This window comes from Zalophus californianus, chromosome 6 (assembly GCF_009762305.2).
Source record: "Zalophus californianus isolate mZalCal1 chromosome 6, mZalCal1.pri.v2, whole genome shotgun sequence".
NCBI classification, from domain to species: Eukaryota; Metazoa; Chordata; class Mammalia; order Carnivora; family Otariidae; genus Zalophus; species Zalophus californianus.
The window spans coordinates 64,207,763-64,232,590 of NC_045600.1; the positions used below are offsets into that span (position 1 = coordinate 64,207,763).

Consider the following 24,828-nt stretch of genomic DNA (forward strand, 5'->3'; position numbering starts at 1 on the left):
GCTTTCTGTTCCACTTGTGCCCTTCACTGAAAGACAAAGAGAACAAAGAAGGGACCATGATGGCTCCTTCTCAAGTGTTCAATCTTTGTCCCTTCTATTACAAAAACCATTTCCAAAAGTTTCACTCCTACATCAATTTTTTACTTAATAAAGGGCAACTTTTTTTCATAACTCTATCCTATCAAAATAAATTCTTCTATCCATTACTCCCCACTATACAAAATGTACTTATGTCACTTCTTATCTACAAATAAATGTTCTGTTCATAAACTTGATGACAGTAAAATTGTGCCTTGTGATAGTACAGATTTCACTACTTTGCACTACTGGTATCTGTATTACTCACAAATCTTTGCTTTGTCTTTCATCTACTGCAAGTCACTAATTCACAATTATAATGAGGACCAGGAGAAAAAGAGAAGCTGTTCTAGTTATTTTCCACTTGCTGCACTTGACTCCCTTTTCCCCCACCAAGCTCTGCCTCATTCTCCAACCCCTCTGCCCTGCTCAGTGCCTGGGTAGCTGACCTCTGTGGACTATACCACCTGAGTTTTCTTACCCTCTGGCTTCCAATGGGGATCTGCCAGTAGGAGGTACCTGCAGGATATGAGACCCTGAGAGGAAAAAGAGGCTGCAGTATTATTATGTACCTCATACACCACTCATTCCCTGCCTTGCAGCAGTTCTGGCCTTGGCTAAGTTCCTCTGTGGCCGCAGCTCCCAACAGGCAGACCCTCTTCCATGGCTCTAGCAGTTGCCAGGTTCTACTGACACAGTTCATTCCCAGGCTCCATTAAGCAGAAGGGACAGTAATAACTTCCTACTGTCACTAGTCTCTGGGTACTTCGCCCTCTCTTGCTGGTTTCCTTAATGCTGCCCACACCTCTATTACCATTCCCCTCATTAACTTCATTCTGTTAATTCCTTTTAAGGTATGTCATCTGTTTCCTGCCAGGACACTGACTAATACAGCATCTGAATACAAATAACTTACTAAAACTCTTCAATTTCTTGAAAAAGAAAACATGCTTCACATATTCCATGTGACGTATCAACTCTTCACTTAATTCCAAGAGTTAAAATCAAATTCACATAGTCTTTATATAGTCATGTAGAGAACCTCAGTTAAAGCAAAGGAGGAAAGAAAAAAATTAGGTAACATCTATTAGAATTCAAATACCACCACAGTGCCTATATTTTCAAAATATCCGAGGTACTTATAATGTTCCTCAAAGAGATATTAATCCTCTTCTATTATGGAAGAGCAGATAAGTGTTTGAAAATCCCAAGGGCTCATCAGTATGTCTTAAAAAACCCAGAAGTTAACCCTGGAATCTACAGTATATGGCAACAAGTAATTTAAAAGCTTAACAAACAACAAGCAAAAACCCAGCACACTGAATCACTTGGGGAAAAAAGGGGAGGGAGTAAGAAAAATAAAACCAGCAGTGACAACTCTGCCTTTGTCCCTTGACAAGCTCAACAAGAGAAATCCAAAGACTATAATTGGTTATTTCCCATCCTTTATCCTGTCTCTTTTCCATCTAGCAATTACTACAACTACTAGGTATTTGTAGCATGTAATGATTCAATAGCCCATGTATGCTCAAATTTAAATCATTAGTCACTAATACTGCTGTCAACATATTTATTACTGTTGTTGGTACACAACACTTTTAACACAAAGGACAATTTTTTTTTCTTTAAAGTTTCTTCTTATAATGAGCTTGTCATCCATTCGAAGGAACAAAAAAAAAAATGGAACGCATATAAAGAGTTGCTAATTTGCATTCAGTAAAAGGAACTTTTTGCTTATACAGGTCTGCCTCCATAAATTTTCCAAAAGGATGTCCCTTTCCAAATATAAAACATTTCATTTCATTCTCAACATGGCTTGGAGATATGCAAAGTTGACATAAAGGCTCTTTCTAATTGACAACATCTCACCACCACCCCCACCAAAAAACTCAAAGTAGTTTCTAAAAAATTGTAATACATTTAGATGGAACTTTTACATTATCTTATTTGATCCTTATAGATCTGTGGGGTAGGCAAGTATTCCACCGGTAAGGATAAACAGTCAGAGAGGCAGTTAGCACCTTGCTAAGCATCCCTGCAAGTAAATGAGAGAATTTATTACTGTCTTACAATGGAGCAATGCTAGTGATTCTCCCTAATAATTTGGTACAGAGCCTGTATGTAACCAAATAGCAAGTGTCCACATGCACATTATTTCCCAGACACCAAAACAAAGTTAATATTAAAAGGTATCATCTAGCCACAAGGACATTATATATATAGAACAGGAAAAAGGACAGCATAAATAAATCCCTAAAATGAAAGTATTTTTCTCTCAAAGAGTGAAATAAAATGCCTGTTTTTAATAAATGCCTTTTTAAACTTATACAGAAAAACCACCTGGGTAAAAGCAGTTGGGGTGGAGGAGATCACAAGACTGAGCTAGCAGGATGGTAAGAAAGATAAGGAGGCACAAATCTGTTTATATAAAAGGTGATAACTAGTCAAGTAGTTTTGTTATTTATTCAATCAATATTAATTACATAAGCCACTGTCCAAGGTACTCTAAGAAATACTATGATGAATAGGAAAAAGTTCTGTATTCAAGTAGCTTACATCCCAGTTGAGAAGATAATACAGGCACACAGATAAAACACTCATTCACTGATCCAACATTTCCTGAGTGGTTACAGGAAGGCACGGAGTTTGGCACTGTGAGAAATACAAGGACGAATTAAGCAAATCCTTAGCCCTCCAGGGAGTAACAGTCTGAAGAAAACACAGCTTTGCAGGCTATAAATGGAGAACATTAGAAGTGCTACAGGAGTGGTCTAAATGAAATGCTACGTGAATTCCAAAGACGAAGAAATGATTCCCAAGTAGGAATTTGAGGAAGATGACAGGGAGTAGATATTTGAAATAAAGGGTATGCAGGATCTGGGTATCCACTGATTAGAGAAGAAAGATAGTCTAAGTGAGGGTCAAATATACAAAAAGACAGAAACTTTGGGAAGTAAAGGGAGAATAGAGGGGGCAGTGAGTACCTAAGGGTTTTGGGAGGGGACTCCCAGGTTATGTGAAGGAGTTTAGGAGGAAGGAGAGGGAAGTCAAATCACAGAGGGGGCTCAAATGGGAGTTTAAAAAGCTTATATGGTTTATGGAATATGGGACATAAGAAAAGGTAGAACACAGAGTATCTTAAAAGAGTTCTAAAGTCAATGATAAGAGGAAAAGAAAATTGGGTTCATAATTAGAGAAGAGATAATTCATTTAGTCCTAGAAAGAATGATATGGATCTGATAGGCTGTTCCGGATAATATAAACTGATGAAAGCCATGATTCAAACCAGTTCAGCCACTCATTGGTTGGTACCCTTCCTGGGAGATAGCCCAAACCTGAGGAACTAAGCCTTTAACACACACGCACGCATAAACACACACACACAATCACATGTATCTCCCTCCCACCCTACACACATCATTTTGGTAGGATACTTTTATTGCTGGATTTTTTTTCTAAGTATAAAATTAATAGATGTTCAGTGCTGAAAATCTAGTCTTTTCATTGCTGTTAATTTTAATATTGACATAATGACCCATAGTATGAATGTACTAATACTGATAGTTGCAATTCTATACTGAGAGCCAGTGTTCCTAGAAACTAGCTGTCCAAGACCAGTATGATCAGCCCAAAGATGATATTGGTCTTTCCAAGAATCATTTGGGGCTCTACTCCTAAAGGTCAAAGAAGACTGCTTCTAGACTATCTCCAGACCTTCCCTGGAATATATGAGTTAAAGAAGCCCAAAGCAATCTCTCAGGAATCAAAACAGAAACAAAACTGAACATAGTAAACATTAATACAGACTGTTAGTTGGATACTTGTCACATAGGGGTGCACAGGTTTAGGCATATTCATGAACAAATTTATTTTTATCAGGGAATAATTAGGCTAATTTCAACCTAATGAGTTTGAATGGACTAGAATTAAACTCAGAAAATCACTAAGTCAAATTTTGTTGGGCTTTGTATTAGAACAGCTTTAAGTACAGGTTGAGAGCATGAGCTTTAAACACAATCAGAACTGATATGAGCCTCAGCTATGAACTACTGTAACTGTGTGACCTTGGGAAAGCTGCTTAACTCTTCAAAGATTTAAGAAAATAAGGATAATACCTGTGATAATTAAATAGAAAAATTAATATATGAAAGACTGTCCTTAAATGGCAGTTTATTAATAATGGGCAATTATCATGGTGCCAACTTATACAGAAAGATGTCTTTAAAAAATTAGTGCTTTCCATTTACTTTTTAAAATGATAAATATATACATGCTCATTAAAGAAAATTTAGAAAATACTAATAAATAATAATTTTACTTCCATAGTCCAGAAATCACTAAGTTTATGAATTTTCAAAAGCATCTTTAGTACCTGGCCCTATTTTTTTTTTAATGCATCACTTTTTTTTTTAATGGGAAGTAAAATATATGTTATGTTTCTATAATAGAATAATGAACACCTGAAGTTTCATTTTCTGATTTCTTCCCCTTAGGCTGAGAAAAAGCAAAGCAAACAAGGTATGGTGCTATCCTGAATGCTCTACAACGTATCATATTTATTTATTTATTTATTTATTTATTTAAGATTTTATTTATTTATTTGAGAGAGAGAGAGAGAATGAGAGATAGAAAGCACGAGAGGGAAGAGGGTCAGAGGGAGAAGCAGACTCCCTGCTGAGCAGGGAGCCTGATGTGGGACTTGATCCCGGGACTCCAGGATCATGACCTGAGCCGAAGGCAAGTCGCTTAACCAACTGAGCCACCCAGGCGCCCTACAACGTATCATATTTAATCTTTTTTTTTTTTTTTAGAGACCAAGAGAGAGCACACAGGGGCGGGGCAGAGGGAGAGAGGAGAGAGAATCTGCGATCATGACCTGAGCTGCAATCAAGAGTCAGACACTTAACAGACTGAACCACCCAGGCACCCCTCATATTTACTCTTTAAAGCTCATCTCCATCAGTGTTTTATAATTCCCCTCAAATCCATGATCTCTTTGTCCTGTGAGAGCCCTGATATCATGGGGTTTAGATTTCTCATATCGCACTTTTCACACTGAATCGTACTTCTTTTCTTAGCAGCCATTTGCCGCCCCCCCCGCCCTTCCCCTTGTTCTATCTTCTAGAGCTGGGGCTTCTAACCTAAGAACTGTGGACTTCCTGAAATGACACATTAAAATAGTATTTCTGTAGATACAAATACATCTCCCTGGGGAGAACCCATATATTAATCAATCTCAAAAAAGTTCTGAGTATCACAGAACTCTGGTCTAGGGAAAATAACTGTGACTTAATTACCCCTGGATCTTCTATAGTGCTTAGCATCTATATTTATATGAATAAATATTTGTTGATCTAAAATTTTATTATTGAAGCATAAAGTCAATATTGAATATGTAAAATTTATCTATCCTTTAAAATATATTTTCCTCATATATTTTTCTCATTCCTCATTTCCTCATCTTAACATAAAAAATACTGTTTCTGAAAGAATGGTGGTTATCAGGATTTAGCAAGAAGAGGAAATGAAGAGTTATTGTTTAACAGATAGAGTTTCAGTTTGGGAAGATGAGAAAGTTCTGGAGTTGGATGGTGGTGATGGTTGCACAACAATATGAATGTACTCAATACTACTGAACTGTTATGTTTTACCACCACTACAACAAAAAAATGCTGCTTTTTATTATCATATGATATTAATGACCTATTTATTACAGGGCAGACTCTTCATCAAAGGAAAGGAATAAAGAAATATTACTGGTTAAATTTTAGCATATAAGAAAGAAGCAAATCTTTTTTTTTTTTTAATATTTGATATATCTTTTGCCTTGAGTGTTTTTATTTATTTATTTATTTTGACAGAGAGAGACACAGCGAGAGAGGGAACACAAGCAGGGGGAGTGGGAGAGGGAGAAGCAGGCTCCCCGCCGAGCAGGAAGCCCGATGCGGGGCTCGATCCCAGGACCTCGGGACCATGACCTGAGCCGAAGGCAGACGCTCAACTGACTGAGCCACCCAGGTGCCCCGAAAGAAGCAAATCTTAACCTCAATCTATACATTGTTGGTTTTAGAGTATAAGCACAAATAAAAATAGGGTGATATAATCATAAATCCTATCCAAATAGTGGGGCTGTTATCTGAGTAAATAAAGGTAAATTGCTTGGGGCTATCAGTTTATCTGTGTGAAGTAAATTTCACTTTTTCAATGTACCAAGTCACAATTCAGGGAACAGATGATAATTTAGCCCAATTCTATCAATATATTATACACATAAATAATGTAAGCATTTTGGAAGTCTGCAACAGGCATTTCAAGGTGCCAGGAGCACATTTTATTCAATAAACTTTTAGTGAGTATTCTTAGGATTCAGAGATACACAAGTCTCTGAAAACTACTTAAAAAAACCAAAAGCAGATTATCTAGTACACTGATTACAAAAACAACGTATTCAACTACTTTCCTATGTCATTTCAATTTACTCCCATCTCATACTTTCTAGCTTGCTTCACCAAAGAAAAAGTCTCAAACTCAAATAAGGTAACAAATATATTTAAATATCTAAAATATTCATGTTACTGCCCTTTGGGGCAGCCTGAAAAAAAAATCATTTTCATGATGCTATATTGATATTTCCAATCAATGTGTATAATTTATCAAAAATCTAGATTCTAAACCTTTTGATGATTAAATGTCAGTAATATTTCTTGGTTATTTATTACCCATAGATAACTGATTTGTAATGACATTTTAAAATTCCATTATTGGGGCGCCTGGGTGGCTCAGTTGGTAAACGTCTGCCTTTGGCTCGGGTCATGATCCCAGGGTCCTGGGACTGAGCCCCGCATTGGGCTCCCTGCTCAGCGGGAAGCCTGCTTCTCCCTCTCCCACTCGCCCTGCTTGTGTTCCCTCTCTCGCTGTGTCTCCCTCTGTCAAATAAATAAATAAAATCTTAAAAAAAAAATTCCATTATTTTCCCAAAGTCCTTATATATAAGAGAGATTTACAATTATTTCTCCACTGGAATTTAGGAAAATCCTTGGAAACAGATTCAACACAAAAGCTAACTACTGATATTTAAATTCTGTATCACAGAAAAGATATCTACTACCATAATGAAGTATTGTGTAGTTGATGTAAGCTCATATGTTTATTGCCCTCTTAAGGTTAACATTAAATAATCAGCTGAATATAAAATTTTCCCATACTCATATTTACCAAAAATCCAAATTTTCCTAATATTTACTTATATTCAGTATTTACTGAATAAATATTTACTGAGTGCCTGCCATGTAGCAATCACTGCAGGTGACTGTGAACCAAACAGCCATGTTCTACCTAAACAATATTTAAGTGTTATTGTTTTTCTAGAACACAGATTTATATCACCACCTTTTCAAAATGTCTTTACGTTTTTGTAAACACACTCACTCTGGTAATATTTTGAAAATTTTAATTTATGAATCTGATCCCTAAATAAAAATTTATAAATAACGGTTTTGTAAGACATAAAAATGTTTGCCTGTCATAGAGTTTGTTTTTCTATATGGCAATAGCAAAACAACAAAGACAGCACAAATTAAAGTTTAAGATTACCTGAAATGGGAATATGCTGTGAGACTGATATCTGCACATCTCCAGTTCCTGGTGGCATGTCAACAACTAAATAGTCGAGTTGGCCCCAATCTACCTACAAACCAAGATGACACAAATAACATCACTGTATAACAATTACAGTGAATAGTGATATAAATAAAAATAAGTGTGTTAATAACAAAATCCAAAATAACAGCTTTCACTTAAGCCATTACTGTCAGGGACCGTGCTGAAGACTAAGGATAAGTGAATAAGTAAGAGACACTTTCTGGCTCCAGCAGACCTTCTTTGAATGAAAAGGTTAAATTTCTGAATGACCACTCCTCTCTTGCCCCAACCCCCAACACATACACACATACATACACACACACACACATGCCAAAGGTGAACCCATTCCACAGTGGGCTTCTATGCAGAACAATACTTTATTTTCTTTAAATTTTTTATTGTTATGTTAATCACCATACATTGCATCATTAGTTTTTGATGTAGTGTTCCATAATTCACTGTTTGTGCATAAAACCCAGTGCTCCACGCAGAACATGCCCTCTTTAATACCCATCACCAGGCTAACCCATCATCCCACCCCCCTTCCCTCTAGAACCCTCAGTTTGTTTTTCAGAGTCCATCATCTCTCATGGTTCATCTCCCCCACCGATTTACTCCCCTTCATTCTTCCTCTCCTGCTATCTTCTTCTTCTTTTTTTTTTTCTTAACATATATTGCATTATTTGTTTCAGAGGTACAGATCTGTGGTTCAACAGTCTTGCACAATTCACAGCACTCACCATAGCACATACCCTCCCCAATGTCTATCACCCAGCCACCCCGTCCCTCCCGCCCCCCCCACCATTCCAGCAACCCTGTTTGTTTCCTGAGATAAAGAATTCCTCATATCAATGAGGTCATATGACACATGTCTTTCTCTGATTGACTTATTTCGCTCAGCATAACACCCTCCAGTTCCATCCACGTCGTTGCAAATGGCAAGATCTCATTCCTTTTGATGGTTGTATAATATTCCATTGTGTATATATACCACATCTGAATGCCGATGATATGATACTTTATGTGGAAAATCCAAAAGACTCCACCCCAAAACTGCTAGAACTCATACAGGAATTCAGTGAAGTGGCAGGATATAAAATCAATGCACAGAAATCAGTGGCATTCCTATACACCAACAACAAGACAGAAGGGAGACAAATTAAGGAGTTGATCCCATTTACAATTGCACCCAAAACCATAAGATACCTAGGAATAAATCTAACCAAAGAGGCAAAGGATCTGTACTCAGAAAACTATAAAATACTCAATACTTTATTTTCATTGGGAATAGCCTAGGAAGGCTTTAGCTTTGTGTCCTTGGGTTTTTTTGGTAAAGCATTTCCTATGGCAGACCCTAATATAATTTTTAAAAGTTTATTACTTTTCCTTCATAAAACACACCAATAATGATAACCAAAGCTTATTAAGAAAAATTTAGAAACATAACTAGACTTCTAATACTATTAACATTTTGATTATTTTGATTATTTCTTTCCAGGCTTCTCAGTATCTATACCTAGAAAATTCAGCTATATTACCAAGTTCTTAAGGCTCAGCCTTAAGGCTCAGGCTCAATTTAGATAGGTCTTAAGGATTCCTCAGACTCTTTTCTCCTTAGATGACTCCTCCCTCTGAGTACACAGTCTCAGTGAATAGCCCTATGTTCTTCTCATTTGCCTAAGGTGGAAGCTTGGAATCATACTGAACTCTTCCCTTTCCCTCACTAGCCCAATCACTTATTCGGCCTTCTAAAAATCTCTCAAGTGTATCTACTTCTCTCTGCCCATTGCCAAGAACCCAATGGAGACCACAACCATCTATCACGAAAGCCTCCCAAACAGTCTCTCTGCTTTGACACTGCCCATTCAGTCTATTCCTTTTTTTTTTTTAAGATTTTATTTATTTCATTGACAGAGAGAGACACAGTGAGAGAGGGAACACAAGCAGGGGGAGTGGGAGAGGGAGAAGCAGGCTTCCTGCTGAGCAGGGAGCCTGACGCGGGACTTGATCCCAGGACCCTGGGATCATGACCTGAGCCGAAGGCAGACGCTTAACAACTGAGCCACCCAGGTGCCCCATCCAGTCTATTCCTAACACCAGTGAAAAATGGTCCATCTAAAATGCAAGTCTGATAGTGCCACTTTTTTGTTTAAAATTCTTCTATTGCTTTTAGGATAAAGTCTGAGCTTAAGCTCCAGAACACTCTGCCTGGTGGTCTTCACCTGCTAATTCATCCTCATTTTTCAGATCCCAGCTTGAAATTCACTTCCCTTAACTTCCATTAGATTAGATTCATTCATTCATTCCCCCATAGAATGTTTCCGTACCTACTACATATTAGGCATTAGCTAGGTACTGACAAGTAAATGGTACCATGGTCTCTAGCCACACAGAATTTATAATATAGAAGGAGACAGATATTAAGCACATAATGAAATAAACTCTGCAAAGGAAAGAGGTTAGTAAATGTAAGCAAGTGAAAGAAAATCAACATAGCTAGAGAGCAATAATTCATTCATCTATTAACACATATATTTAACACATATTTATTGAGAATTGATTAGGTACCAGGCACTGTTCCAGGTGATGGGGATAGAGCAGTGGACAAAACAAAGTCCCAGCCATTCCACAGCCACTGTGGAAGGAGTGAGGGAGTCAGGCAGACAAACAGAAAGACAAATCAGAGGGTATAAAGTGCTATGAAGAAAACAAGTATCCTTTACTATACAAAATTACTTGGTTCCTAATTCAGATATACAGATCAAATAGCAAGAGATATTTTAAAAATCTCTTTAATTTCTGAATTTGATAGCAAGTAGTAAGAGTTCAGACAGCAAAGCATTTATCAAAAAATTTCTTTTTTAAAGATTTTGTTATTTATTTGAGAGAGAGAGAGCAAGAGCACGAGCAGGGGGAGGGGCAGAGGGACAAGCAGAATCCCTGCTGAGCAGGGAACCCGACAACACGGGGCTCCATCCCAGGACCCTGAGATCATGACGTGAGCTGAAGGCAGATGCTTAACTGACTGAGCCACCCAAGTGCCCCAAGAATTTCTTTTAATCTCTTTGATTCCCAAAATCAAATGGTAAAGATATGCTTGACCAGTAGGGAAAAAGAACAGAATGGTGGAAGATACTACTTTTTTAAACTGAGTGAAGTCAGAAAATAACTGAAGCAGTAGACTGAAGGAAAAAAGCTTTCCAGGAAGAAGCAACTGCAAGTGCAAAAAAGGTTCTAACCAGTGGGGATCTGCTTGGCAAATTCGAGGAATAGCTAGGAAGTCAGTACAGCATTTCTAAAACAGCACCCCCACCCCCAAACATCAATCTCTCTCCTCTGACTTTGTTTTCCTTCAAAACATTTATCAGTACCTGACATTATATATTTACTTGTCTTTTAGGAATTTTATGATATTTCTCAAACACAAGTATTTGATACTGATTGAATGACACATTTTAAAACAATGATGAAATGATGAACATAAAGCAGTTTATTTTCAATTTAGGGTTCCTTGGTTTGAAAAATAGTTACCCCAAACCTACCCAGGGCCATCATCTATGAAACTATCTACAAAAAATATTAAGGATACTTTTCATTTTATATCCTCTGCACTGAAACCCTTAGCACTGGCAGACTGACAAGTCTCTTTGTTTCAGAGAACATCAAATGATTTTGCCAACAATTTATCATTGTTGTTCCCTGGCATTTAATCATATTTTTCACAGTGGCTCCAACTTTTTATTTCTTTAAAGAGAACTACTATTAGAGTTCTGAGGAACTAAAAATACTTCACTGTTAAGACAATTTCAAATGACTCTTAAATTGCATTTAAACTAAAAAATGATTCTGGCCCAGCACCTTGATCACACACAGTAGGCGTTCCACAGAGGCATGCCGACTTGAACTAAAGTAAGTATGTGAATTCTAGTCTTACAGCAGTCACTAATACTAACACTGCAATATACTGGCTGCCAGCAAGTTCCAGTTCTCTTGTAAAAGAGTCAGCAAAGCATTGATTTTAGAGTCATTTGGGTATTCTCCAGATTCTACTTTGTTTATTCTTCTAAGTTGTGTGTTACTAAATGCAGGTAAATAAGTACTAGCAAAACACTCAGGTACCTCATTTAGTAAAAACCAGTGGCAGATCCCACTGGGATTTTGTGTGGCCTAAAGATATACAGTTTGTGTGATCCTTTCTAAGAATAAGAACACAAAATTATGAAGGCACAATTTGGTACAAAAGTAAATATTTATTTAGAATGTGACAAGAAATCACCCTAAAATGCTGAAGCTGTAGAGATTCAAGTTCCTTTCTCTGAGATCTCTTGAGTAACATAAATGTTTACATAGAAATGCTTCCTGACTGCAACCTGCTTCCTCTCTCTACCTGGAACATTCTACAACTCCCAGAATCCCACAGGAAACCAAGTGAGCATGGAACCTGGAATTTAAACTTCATTAGCCTCATGGTAACCTCACCTCTGGTAAAACCCTCTCAGGCTCCAGACTAAAAGGATCCCATCAGGACAGAGTAAATCAGTCTAGAAGTAGAGTTACCAAGGTAGTTCAGAGATGCCCTATGGATGAAGAGGCGGCACTACAGCCAAATTCAGCAATGTGGTTAGGGAGTCAAACATGTGCATCAAATCTGAAGTGGGAAGTGCCTGGGTGGCTCAGTCGGTTAGGCTTCCAACACTTGGTTTTCGTTCAGGTCATGATCTCAGGGTCATGGGACTGGGGCTCAGCAATGAGTCTGCTCGAGCTTCTTTCTCCTCCCACTCCTTTCCCCTCTGCTTCTTCCCCTGCTCGTGCTTATGTGCACTCTCTTTCTCTCTCTAAAACAAATAAATGAATGAATGAATGAATAAATAAATAAATAAAATCTTTAAAAAATAATCTGAAAGGGAACATAAACAGCATAATGGGAGGATCAAAAACAATGCCAGTGGTCAGAAGGATAGGGTGAGGTACAGATCAGGGGTAACAGTTCAGAACTGAGTCAGCTGAGAGAGGCTCTGTAAAAGATGTCTCTTTTATACCGTAACATACAACCTCTAAAGGGTTTGAGATAATAGGATTTTGGTATCCAAATATAATGCTGCCACTGAGCTTTTGTCCAAAGCCATTTAAATAACATTAGAACATTGTTTTTTCCATCTGTCCTATAGATACACATGCAGTTGTGCATTGTTACAACATCACCACTTAAATTATTGCCTTTCTTTTATTGCTCTTTCACTTTGTTTACTAAGATATCCAACACCTGAAAGTTATGCCACCAGGAATAATTACTAAATCTGTGTTAAGTTATTTTCATTTCTTTTTTTTGGGGGGGTCAACCTTATGAAGGGAAACTGTTCCCAACTAGCACTGATTGGGGTCATTTTAGGCTGATAGGCCTTCTCCGAACAATAGTTTATATTTTATGTTCAAAATACTGCCTGATGATCAGAAAGTAACTCAAAAACTGGAATAAAGGCAATTCCCTCCTCTCTGAGGAGATAAAAGTGTATCTTCTATTTGACAGATAAAGTAATTTATCTTTTTCAGGACATTAGTTATGAAGAGTGTGATGCTACGAACGAGAAAAGAACATAGGCCACTTTCTTCCATGGACACTTCTGTTAAGAAGCTGACTGAAGCCACAACAATTGGGCCTCGCTCTAGAGGACACTGGGAGCACAAGTGCAGACAGGCTGAGCTATAAATGTGAAAAGAAAGGGCCCAGAGATGCATTCCATTTTTGGCTTCTTAGCTGGCTCAAGCAGTTTACCACAGTGAGCCTCTATGATAGCAGTTTCCATCATCATCACTAAACAGGCCACATTTAAGCACCATAGGGTCAACATATGCTTCTCCAAAGTAAGGTGAAGTGTCCCAGAATGCTTAGGTCTGCTAGCAAGGCCAATATGAGCCAGATGAAAATAACATCAGTGGGGTAGACCCTGGGCCCTGTGGAATCAGGGAGGAAAATCATTGCCAAGAAAGAGAGGAAGAGCTATAGCCTCCTGGAGGCAAAGTAGTGGCCAAGAAGAATTAAATTCCTAAGGGCAAGAAAAGGGTGTAACTAAAGACCAAAGAGAGAAATCATAAAGCAGGAGAAATGAGACAAAATCTAGACTGAATAATTAAAAGTGGGCTGCATCCAGGCAGCCCATTTATATGGTGCTTGTTCCATAAGTGATAAGGTCAATTCTTAAAGGAAGTTGAGCTGGGCCAGACACTGCCTCTTTCCTTCCAGTCTGCTCTTAATTACTTACTGAAGAGTTGGTTTTGACTCTTATGCCTACTTTGACTCATAATTACTAGATCTCAAGGTGGTGTCCCTGTGTCTGATTCTGGCCATATACCTGTTGCTACTTCTGTCCTATGCCTAAGTTCTTCCATCTGTCTCTGATTTCCTAGTTCTCCAACTCTAGTCAGGCACAGTCGTATCCAAATAGCAAACAGAACAGTACTTTTGCTTTGCTTGGAATCCCAGACATGAAACCATGCCACTACTAGGATAGGAGATGCAGCAAACCTTGTCTCAGGCCCATGGACAAATTAATTTGTCAAGCAAATTACCAAGCTCCTAGGATTTTCAATTCAACTAACTTCCAGGTTTTTAATGGGTCTTCAAGTTCTAAAAATTCTAGTGTACTTATTTTTTTATATATAACTATCCCCCCAACTTCAATGTAAGCTCCCTGAAGGAAGAGTCTATCCTTTATTAATCTCTGGACTCCCTCTCCACATCCAGTCTCCTCCATAATGCCTACCCAGTGTTCCATCAACATCCACTGAGGGATTCTATGAGTCAAGTTGCCCTTTACAATTTTATACTACTAAAATTACAATTTTGCCATGCGAGGCACCTTTTATATACAATATAAATCTAAAATATAACATAAAGTGGTTCTCTTTAAATCTGAACCATATTTTTTGTTCTGCCGAGTGGCCTATTCATAAAATCATACAATATTTTGTTTTGGTTGCAAGAAGAAAATTACTACAAAAGTGAAATTATTTAGATATAAATACTACAAAAAAATCTGAATAGCAAAAGATTTCTATTTGAGTTGATGGCTTACTGAATTGTGGAAAGAAAAGATAAAAGAAAATATAATAAAGTTAACCATGAAGATTGTTTTGATAAGACAGCTGACCTAATTATAAAATGAGAACAAATTCTTCAAGTTATAATGATATAAATGTTTTCCCTAATATATTCTTATCTTTCAGATGATAAAGTTCTCTAATCCATTTTCAAATATGTTCCTTTCTATAGGAAAAGGTCTATGTGTATGTGTATGTGTGTTTGTGGGGGGGGGGGATACCTGAATAAATCCCTCCAAAGGTACTACCAACCCAAACGATAGCAGTAGGTTCTGAGAGTGAAGAGAAGAGAAACTTTACTCTTCATCTTTGCCTTTATCATCATCTCCCTTTTTCTCAGTTGTTCTAACAGAGGTGTAGGGCAGACCAGCCCTGACAACCTGGAGACAGCCTCAATTCCTGGAGACAGCATCAATTCACGGAGGACTTCTTGTCTAAAAGTGGATATATGGGGGGCGCCTGGGTGGCTCAGTCGGTTAAGTGACTGCCTTCGGCTCAGGTCATGATCCTGGAGTCCTGGGATCGAGTCCCGCATCGGGCTCCCTGCTCAGTGGGGAGTGTGCTTCTCCCTCTGACCCTCCCCCCTCTCGTGTGTTCTCTCTCTCTCATTCTCTCTCTCAAATAAATAAATAAAATCTTTAAAAAAAAATAAAAGTGGATATATGGGTCAATCTTTGGTAACTCTACCTAGTTTCTGAAATAATATTTAAAAGATTATCCAATTCCCAGGCCACTCCACAGATGCCCATGTAAATCCATACTACAGCTGAAAGAGTAAAACCTCACAACCTAACTTTTTGTTTCCACAAAAGTAACAGTATTTTAGTTCATTATGGGAACATCTCTCTTAAGTTCTCAAGAGTCCTACTGTAGGCCAACTGCTTATACATACAGATGTTCATAACCTAGGAACAGAAGTTAGTGAAGGACAGGCCTGGTACCCCCCCCCAAAAACTAAAATATTATAAACCTGAGAATCAAGATATTTTATTTTTTAAAAATTGCTAAAAAAAAAATTAAAACTTTTCCTATATACCCAAAGGCTGGAACCTCAGAATTTTTTTAAGTAGGAGTAATAAATCACTTTATTAACCTAATTTGGGATAGTTTATAAAATATATTTAGACATGTAGTACTTTCCTTAATATGGAAAACTATAAAACTATAATATTCTTTAAAAGAATATTCTTAGAAAAAAACCACTGTATTGGAGAGAATTCAAGATCCTGAAGGAGCAGGACTGTAGCTGCCATAAAAGCTGCATGGAGCCTCACTAAGAGAATCCATAGTCATTGTCCAGGGGTTCTGATGTTATTAAGGATATCACAGAACTTGAGGGGCACCTGCTCCAGGAGAGCAGCCTACCCAGTGCACTAGCCAGGAATGATGTGAAGAGCAGTCCTAGTCCTAGTTGTGTTTATTTAGTTCGGTTACTTGCCATCTGAAGTCCTACTTTACAGCCTTAGTCCATTACGTGGAATTGGACTAGTGAAGAGAGAAGAGGTGGAGCGTGGGTCTACAGGTAACAGGTAAAGGAGAGCAGAAGGAAAAGAACTGTTAGTGAGAGCTTATTATAAGACAGGCACTAAACATTTTTTACATACATGATTACAAAACACTGTAAACTAGGCATTATGATCACTATTTTACAGGTGAAAATACTGAGGACTAGAGAAGTTAAGAAAGTTGCCCAAGGTCAAGCTGTTGGTAAGTGGTGGAGCAGTGATACAAATCCTCGTCTGTTCCCAGTTTACCACAGAATGGAGTGCAGCATCACTATTCTCCAAGGCCCTGAAGAGTTCTGCTAGCAAACCTCACGACCACAAGAACGTATGAGCTTTTCTGTATCACTTTTTCAGCATAAAATAATACAGATATATAAAACAGGGTCTATAGACCAAGAGAAAATTATTTACTTAGATAATATAAGTAAGAAATAGAAGAATTCATTCACTTCCTTTATTTTTTTCCTTTTCTGGTTAATTATAATGTTTCTCTTAACTTCTGAGATTTTTTTTAATGCTATGTCATAGGTCGTATTCTTTCCTTATATGATCCTTTAAAAATCTTTTATATTACAGAGCAAGGGTCTAGTAATCATGGAAATGTTTACTATAAATTTCCTGACTTTGAGCTGTTAAAGAATATTTTAGCTTTCAATAATCTACTACTAAATTCTGGTTTTGTTTTAAATCAATAACCATAATTCTACTAACGGTTTATACAAAAGAATTATGTGGAGTAATTGTCTAAATTAAAATAAATAACTTATAGAGACTAAGAAGAGAAAATAAATATAGATTTTTTTAAATACCTACAGCTTTTGAACATAATATTTTTGAAACTGGCTCAGATTGTATTCTAAAAATTTAAAGATCTAAATCATACCAAGTAGGAAACCAACTGTGAAAAACTGTAGTTCCATATGCTGTTATATTTTAAGTGTGAGCTACTATAATGCAGCTTTTGGATTTTAAATTTTGGTTCATAAATTATTACAATGTTTTTTTAAATCTAAAAACAGCACTGGAATAGGTGTTTGGTAAAAATCTAGACTATAAATCTAGCTGAGTACAGAAAAGAATCCAGATACCTATTCATCCCAAACAGAAGGGTTTTAGTTTGATAATTGGCATATCTAAATTCCAATCATTTTGTCACTAATTAGCTATATAGCCGTGGGTCACAGAATTAACCTCACTGGACCTCAGTTTTCTCAACTGTAAAATAAAGTTTTATATAAGACTTTACATAAGACATAAATACCTCATCCTCGCTCATCTAGAAATTAATGTGTTATATCTATATAAAATGTCATAATTTACAAGATCAATGCAATCCTGAAGAGTTGTTGAAGGGATTGCCACTGAGGTGAGGAATGGGAAGGAATTCAATCACAAACCCTTAAGGTTGAGAAGTCTAATCTAACTTTCTAAATAATATAAAACATCTTTCTACAAACACTCATGACAGCAATATATATAAATTCAGTCAACAAAAGAAAGCTCAAATCATTCCAATGCTTACCACATACTCAAATACAAATTTTGGATCAATAAAAGGATGGAAGAAAATTGTCACTTAAGAATCTTTCCTATCCACTGACAGACAAACAAATAAGATGTGGTATGGAATACAATACTAAGCAGCCAGAAAAAAAAAAAAAAAAGAGAGAGATCTTGCCATTTGAGACAACACGGATAGGCCTAGAAGGTATTATGCTAAGTGAAATGAGTCAGACTGAGAATAACAAATACCATATGATTTCACTCATATGTGGAATCCAAAAACAAAATAAAATATAAAATATAAAAACAAAACAAATGAATAAACAACAAAAAACAGAATCAGACCTACAAATATAGAGAACAAATGACTGCCAGAAGGGAGGAGGGTAGGGGGCTGAGCAAAAGAGGTAAAGGACAGTGGGAGATACAGGCTTCCAGCTATGGAATAAGTAAGTCATGGAAATAAAAGGCACAGCATAAGGAATATAGTCAATAATAAGTAATATGATGCATAGAGGACAGTTAACACTTGTGGTGAACATAGCATAATGTATAAGCTTGCTGAATCACTTTGTTGTACACCTGAAAGTAATGTAACATTGCATGCCAACTATACTAAAAAAAAAATTTTTTTTTAAAGAATATGTCCAGAGCACCTGGGTAGCTCAGTCAGTTAAGCGTCTGCCTTTGGCTCAGGTTATGATCCCAACCTCCTGGGATCAAGCCCCTGCATCATTAGGCTCCCTGCTCAACAGCAAGTCTGCTTCTCTCTCTCTCTCTCTCTCTCTCTCTCCCCCTCCATCCGCCCCCTCCCCACTCGAGCTCTCTCCTACTCACGTGCTCTCTCTCTCTCTCTCTCTAATAAATAAATAATCTTTTAAAAAAAGAATTTTTCCTATTTTTTTCTTTTGCTACAGGAGAGACTGGTTTATTTCTGACTTATACTACATAACTTCAGATATGCTTTCTTTTCTGATTTGTCTTTAGTTGCTATGGGAATTGATATTTATAAGACCTCCCCCTTTTAAAAAATATGAATGAGCACCTACTAAATTATAAGGATTTAACTTGAAAATGTAGAAACATATTTGAGCTTTTTAAAAAAGGATTATATCTATAGCATAATTTTGTAAACAGCTGTATTTTCAAATAGGAAAGAAATCAGCAGTTTCAGTAATAGGCATAAGGATTATGGGAAAGGGTCAATAAACAGTTAATCAGAAAGTTAGATAAAAAGGTTTTATTATTAATTCATTATTTGAACTTAGCCAAGTGCTTAACTTGTCTGTGTCTCTGTTCCCTCATTTTACAATGGTATAAACACAGAATTATAGAGCTCGAAAGGACCTCAGAGATTATCTTGCACACTGTTCTTATTTTACAGATAAAGAAAATGAAACTCAGAAGTCAAATGATTTGCCCAAAACTTACTCTGCAAAATAGGGATAATAAAAACAACCTTTGTCTACTTTATAGAGGCTTTTATACAAAGAGGAAATGAGATCATAGATTAAAAAAAAAAAAGAAGGTGGCGGCACTGGGTAATTAAGCAACAGTATTAACACTGAAAAAAAATCACTTCAAAGAGAAACTTGTCATATCATCTAAGTCAAAATTTAAATTTCTCTCAATGAGCATACCATGTTTATTCTTCTAACCAAATGCTAAGAAAATATTTGCCCATATCTGAGGTCACCACATTCTAAAATGATCGAAACAAGTAACTTAAAAATATCTTTTCCATATGCCTAGATGACATAAGCAGAGTTAAATGGCTTTTTGCAAATTAAAGGGAAATTTCTCACAAGTAAAACTAAGCATGAAAATATTCAGTCAAAATACCATGTAAAAATAAGTAAATGACTAAAAATAAGGGCTAAGAAGTGACCAGAAAAGAAGTTACACATGTTGTTTGAACATATTATTTAAATTTCTACATTTTAGTGACCTGTACCTTGTTCCTGTTAATTAGACCTGCCACCTACAAAGCTAAAGAGAAAACAATAAATTTACTGTTACAAGTGACTTCCTAATGAGAACTAAATAATGCAGCAGCTTTAAACTATAACTACTTTTAACACAAAGGATTTTGAGAAAGATTAAGGAATATATCTATGAGAATAGAGATGGAGATGATACAGATAATAGATGGGAAATAGGTTTTAGGATTGGGGAAAAGATAAACACATAAAACCACCTAATTCCCATCACATCAACTTCAGCAATTTCCAACTTCCCAAACTACATAATTACTTCAGAAGTATCCAAAAGAAACCTGAGATCACTAAATTGCAAAGAAATAGGGAAATGGACTGAATTTTATGCATCTCATTAAAAGACCATTAAATGAGCAGCTGTTCTTTCATTCTCATTTAAGCACATTGGTCATTATACCTAGGCTTGTTCACAATAATCTTGTACACTGATGAGCAAGTGAACATGGCAATGTATCTAGAAGTTGTTCTTGCCTGAATAGGTACCTAGTGTGTTCATATTTATCTTAATATTATAGATCACACATTAATATACATGTTTAAAGGCAGAGTATACATAAGTGGGAACACAGGATAACCCTTACATAGTTTAACTCTGAGAAATTAATACTAATATTTACACGCGCCAACCAGTGTTCTAGACACTAAGAATACAACAATGAACAAGATACCTGAAGTTCCTGCCCTCGAGAAGCTGGGAAAAAAAGACAATAAGCAAACCACTTGTAATCTTGATAAAAGTCATCTTTCTAAACCTCACTTTGCTCTCTATACAACTAGAAAAGTAATATTACTTAGGTAAGCATCATCATAACCTTCTCAAACAAAAATTATGCCAAAAACCTATAAATCAATAGGACTTGTACTCTAATTTTCCCTGATCTATCCCTGCCTCCAGTGGCACATACATAACAGAATGTAGGCCAGTGTAGGAGGTGTAAGCCATGCCAGAAGAAAAATAACTGGATCATGGTGAGACTCAACACAAACCTGTGTTCTCTATACAAACTATTTAGTAAGCTATGGTTTCTCAAATAAGATAATAATGATAAATATAGACTATTTGAATATATTTTCTCAGTCCTAGTTTCAGTACCAATGTCTAGATAAGTCATTTTTATTTCAAATGTTTCAAATATCATGACTGCCAGTTTAAAAATCTTTGTTATCAATTAGATTAATATATAATCAGACTATGATTTTAAGCCACATTTTAATATAATCTTTTTTCTCTTACAGTTGAAGAAATAATTTTATTTTATATGATGAATGCATACTTTTGAAGAATTGCATCAAAACAGGCATAGTCTGATATTTGAGTCTTGTAGTTAAAACTGCAAACTAGAGGGACACCTGGGTGGTTCAGTTTATTAAGCCTCTGACTCCTGGTTTTGGCTCAGGTCGTGATCGCAGGGTCATGAGATAGAACCTCACGTCAGGCTCCATCCTCAGCATCTAGTATGCTGGGGATTCTCTCTCTCTCTCCTTCTGCCCCTCCTCGTCCTTGTGTATGCGCTCTTTATCTCTAAATAAATAAATCTTTTAAAAAAATAAAACAGCAAACTAGTTATGAATGAACAAAAAAAAAATAAATGTCGAAGTTCTGACCAAGCTACTCTGGTACCAGCAAGCAAGATGTACAGAATTAACTCTTTGATTCAAGTATACTCTCAGTAATTCTGAAATATTAATATATAAGACAGTAAATCAGAGTAAAGAAATATATATAGATTCCCAACACAAAATGTTAGCTAATGGCTTGAATCAATCAATCAATCAATCACCACCTCTCCTCTCTCTCTCAATTCCCCAGTCAACATATGAAAAATCAGGGGGTGGGGGACACACACACAAAAAAACCCTACAATGAGAAAACCAAAGCTAAAACTTAGACACAAACAAAATAACTGAAATGTTGATTAGCAATAGGGTCATACTGCTTTCTTACTATTAAATAATGAATCTTTTTTTAAAGGGCAGAGGACAAGTCTTACTTACTTTTGTACCTTCAGGCCAAGCACAGTGCCAGGTACATATTACCCAATAAATGTTTTATTTTGTTGGAAAACACAGAGATAACTAAAAGACACCCTCCATATCCTCCCACCACCAGAATTACTAACCTCTGGCACCAGAGCCCATATTCCTTCCATATAATGTATTGCCTTTCAATAACAGTTACCTCCATCCATCAGCCTCCAAAAGAAGTAGAGACATAGATGTTTCTTATTTCTTTTTTTTTTTTAAAGAAAGCATATTTCATAGGTTTATTGGTCCATTAAGTTAATTGAGGAAAAGAAACCTTTTAAATTTACAAGCTAATAGTTTATCAAGCAATACAAATTCTTTTGTTTACCTCAAAATGTAATACTTAATTTCATAGTAAACAATGGACAGAATTTTTTATACACAGATATATGAAAAAAAGTGGACAAAAACCTTGTGCCAGCATCAAAAATGCAACAAAAACTTTTTTTCTTTTTACAATCTCTGGGTTCCATAACAAAGGAAAAAAAAAGGTGACATTCTTTTTAAAGTTTGGTAGCTTCATGAAACAGAGACTTTGACCTGTAAATAAATCACTTTCTCATCTACACACCTTCTTGAGCACTTTTTTTTTTTTCACAGCTTTTGATTTGGCTTATTGGCAGCATGGAGAGAAGAGAAACACATTTACACGGAGGACTTTATCAATACCTCGGGGTGGGGGGGTTCTGTTAAAATTTTAAATGTAAAGAATGATTTCTAAAAATAAGAAATACAGTCCATCCTTTGGACATGACCTAAGCAAAAGATGTTTCTTATTTCTTACATAGACTCTTGACGAAAGCTCAGAGTATAAATTACATGGTTTTGTGAAAGAGAGCTATACAAGTGATTCATGAAGGAAACTCAAGAATAACCAGTTAAACATTCCTCAGCTAGGCTCTTTCAATCAGCAATCATCTTAGGCATGTGACAGATATTTGGCCAAACACTATATATAAATTAAGTTCAGTAGCAATTATCTATAAATCAAAAAGCCATGTGTTCCAAAATCAGATGTTCAAATGCAAAAATGTTTTGAGGTAAAAATCCTGACTGATATTCTTGCCTTGGTGGAGGGCTATCCATACCCATCAGCAGTGTAGGCCACAGAGGTTCCTATACACAGGATCAACACATCTATAAAAAACTGGATCTGGTTGCATTTAAATTACCAAATAATTGTGGCAGCAAAGTTCTGCACATAAAACTTTCATCAATACCCTAAATTTGTCCTCTTCTTTTCAAAACAATTGAAACCATTAAAATCTGTCATTCACAGAAATATGAAGCACCCAAAATCAAGACTGACCAAGATTTGCAGGTCCTGGGTTCTATACTAGGAGGTGCTATAGGACTGACCACCATAGGAGAAGCAGACTTGTCTACTGATGGCCCATCAGACTGAAGGAAAAACCAACTACTTATGGAAGTGTCTGGTTCTTTCAAGAACTAATCATTCTAAGTTTTTTATACTCAATTTCATAGGTCCTGTCATATCTTAAAAACCATTCAGAGTTCAGTTAAGTTAGAAACTTCCTTAAACATGAAATATTAAACAATATTATCTTTGCCTAAAAGCCTGTGCATACCTTATGTTCTAATATAGTTAGAAAAGATTTTTACTAAATACCTTCACCCTTTATGTTGAAAACACAGGGCCTCTGTTCTCTCCCCAAAAAATTATGGCAACAATTCAATTTTATTCTCAGTAATTACAGCATGACTAATTAAACTCTGATATGTTTGGTAAAAAAAAAAAAAAATTAAGAAACTGGCTCCCCAAGAATAAACAATGGGGAAAGGATAGTTTCTTCAACAAAAGGTGCTGAGAGAACTGGACAGCCACATGCAAAACCATGAACCTGGATCACTATCTTACACTCAAGATCGATTAAAGAAGAGAAAATGGACCTGAAACTGTAAAACTTCTAGAAGAAAGCAGGGGTGTTAAGCACTTTGACACTGTATTTAACACCAAATACAAAGGAAAAAAGGCAAAAATAAACAAGTAGGACTACATCAAATTAAAAAGCTTCTGCACAGGGGCGCCTGGGTAGCCCAGTCAGTTAAGCCTCTAACACTTGATTTCAGCTCAGGTCATGATCTCAGGGTTGTGAGAGCCTCAGCTTTGGGCTCCGTGCTGGGCATAGAGCCTGCTTAAGACTCTCCTGCGTTGCCTGGTGGCTCAGTTGATTAAACATCTGCCTTCAGCTCAGGTCATGATCTCAGGGTCCTGGAATCAAACCCTGCATCAGGCTCTCTGCTCAGTGGTGTCTGCTTCTCCCTCTCCCTCTGTGATCTCTCTTGCTTTCACTCTCTCTCAAATAAATAAAATCTTTAAAAAAAAAAAAAAAGATTCTCTCTCCCTCGTCCTCTGCTCTTCCCCCATGCCATGATCTCTGTCTCTTCCTCTCTAAAAAAATAAAAATAAAAAGCTTCTGCACAGCAAAGAAAACAATCAACAAAATGAAAAGGCAACCTAATGAATGGGAGAAAATACATGCCAGCCGGGGCGCCTGGGTGGCTCAGTTGGTTAAGCGACTGCCTTCGACTCAGGTCATGATCCTGGAGTCCCGGGATCGAGTCCCACATCGGGCTCCCTGCTCAGCAGGGAGTCTGCTTCTCTCTCTGACCCCCTTCCCTCTTGTGTTCTCTATCTCTCATTCTCTCTCTCTCAAATAAATAAATAAAATCTTTAAAAAAAAAATACATGCCAGCCGTATCTGATAAGGCGTTACTATCCAAAATACAGAAAGAGCTCATATAACTCAACAGCAAAAAACTTAAAACAATCCAAGTAAAAACTGGACAAAAGAACTGAAAAGATATTTTTCCAAAAAAAGATATATAAACGGCCAAAAGATTCATGAAAAGGTGCCCAATATCACTCACTAATCATGAGAGAAATGTAAATCAAAACCACAATGTGCTATCAACTCATACCTGTTAGAATGGCTACCATCAAAATAACAAGTGTTAGC

The 24,828-nt window shown here is 36.6% G+C and overlaps 1 protein-coding gene across 6 annotated transcripts in view; it reads right to left on the reverse strand.

The window, feature by feature from the left end:
* Positions 1 to 24,828, reverse strand: part of NUBPL (nucleotide binding protein like) — a 279,513-nt gene that overhangs the window by 115,360 nt on the left and 139,325 nt on the right. For all 6 annotated transcript variants that reach the window (XM_027571567.2, XM_027571565.2, XM_027571564.2 and 3 more), the window contains exon 7: positions 7,672 to 7,765. In XM_027571567.2, coding sequence (XP_027427368.1) covers positions 7,672 to 7,765 — 94 coding nt within the window. The remainder of the gene's footprint in view (positions 1 to 7,671; positions 7,766 to 24,828) is intronic.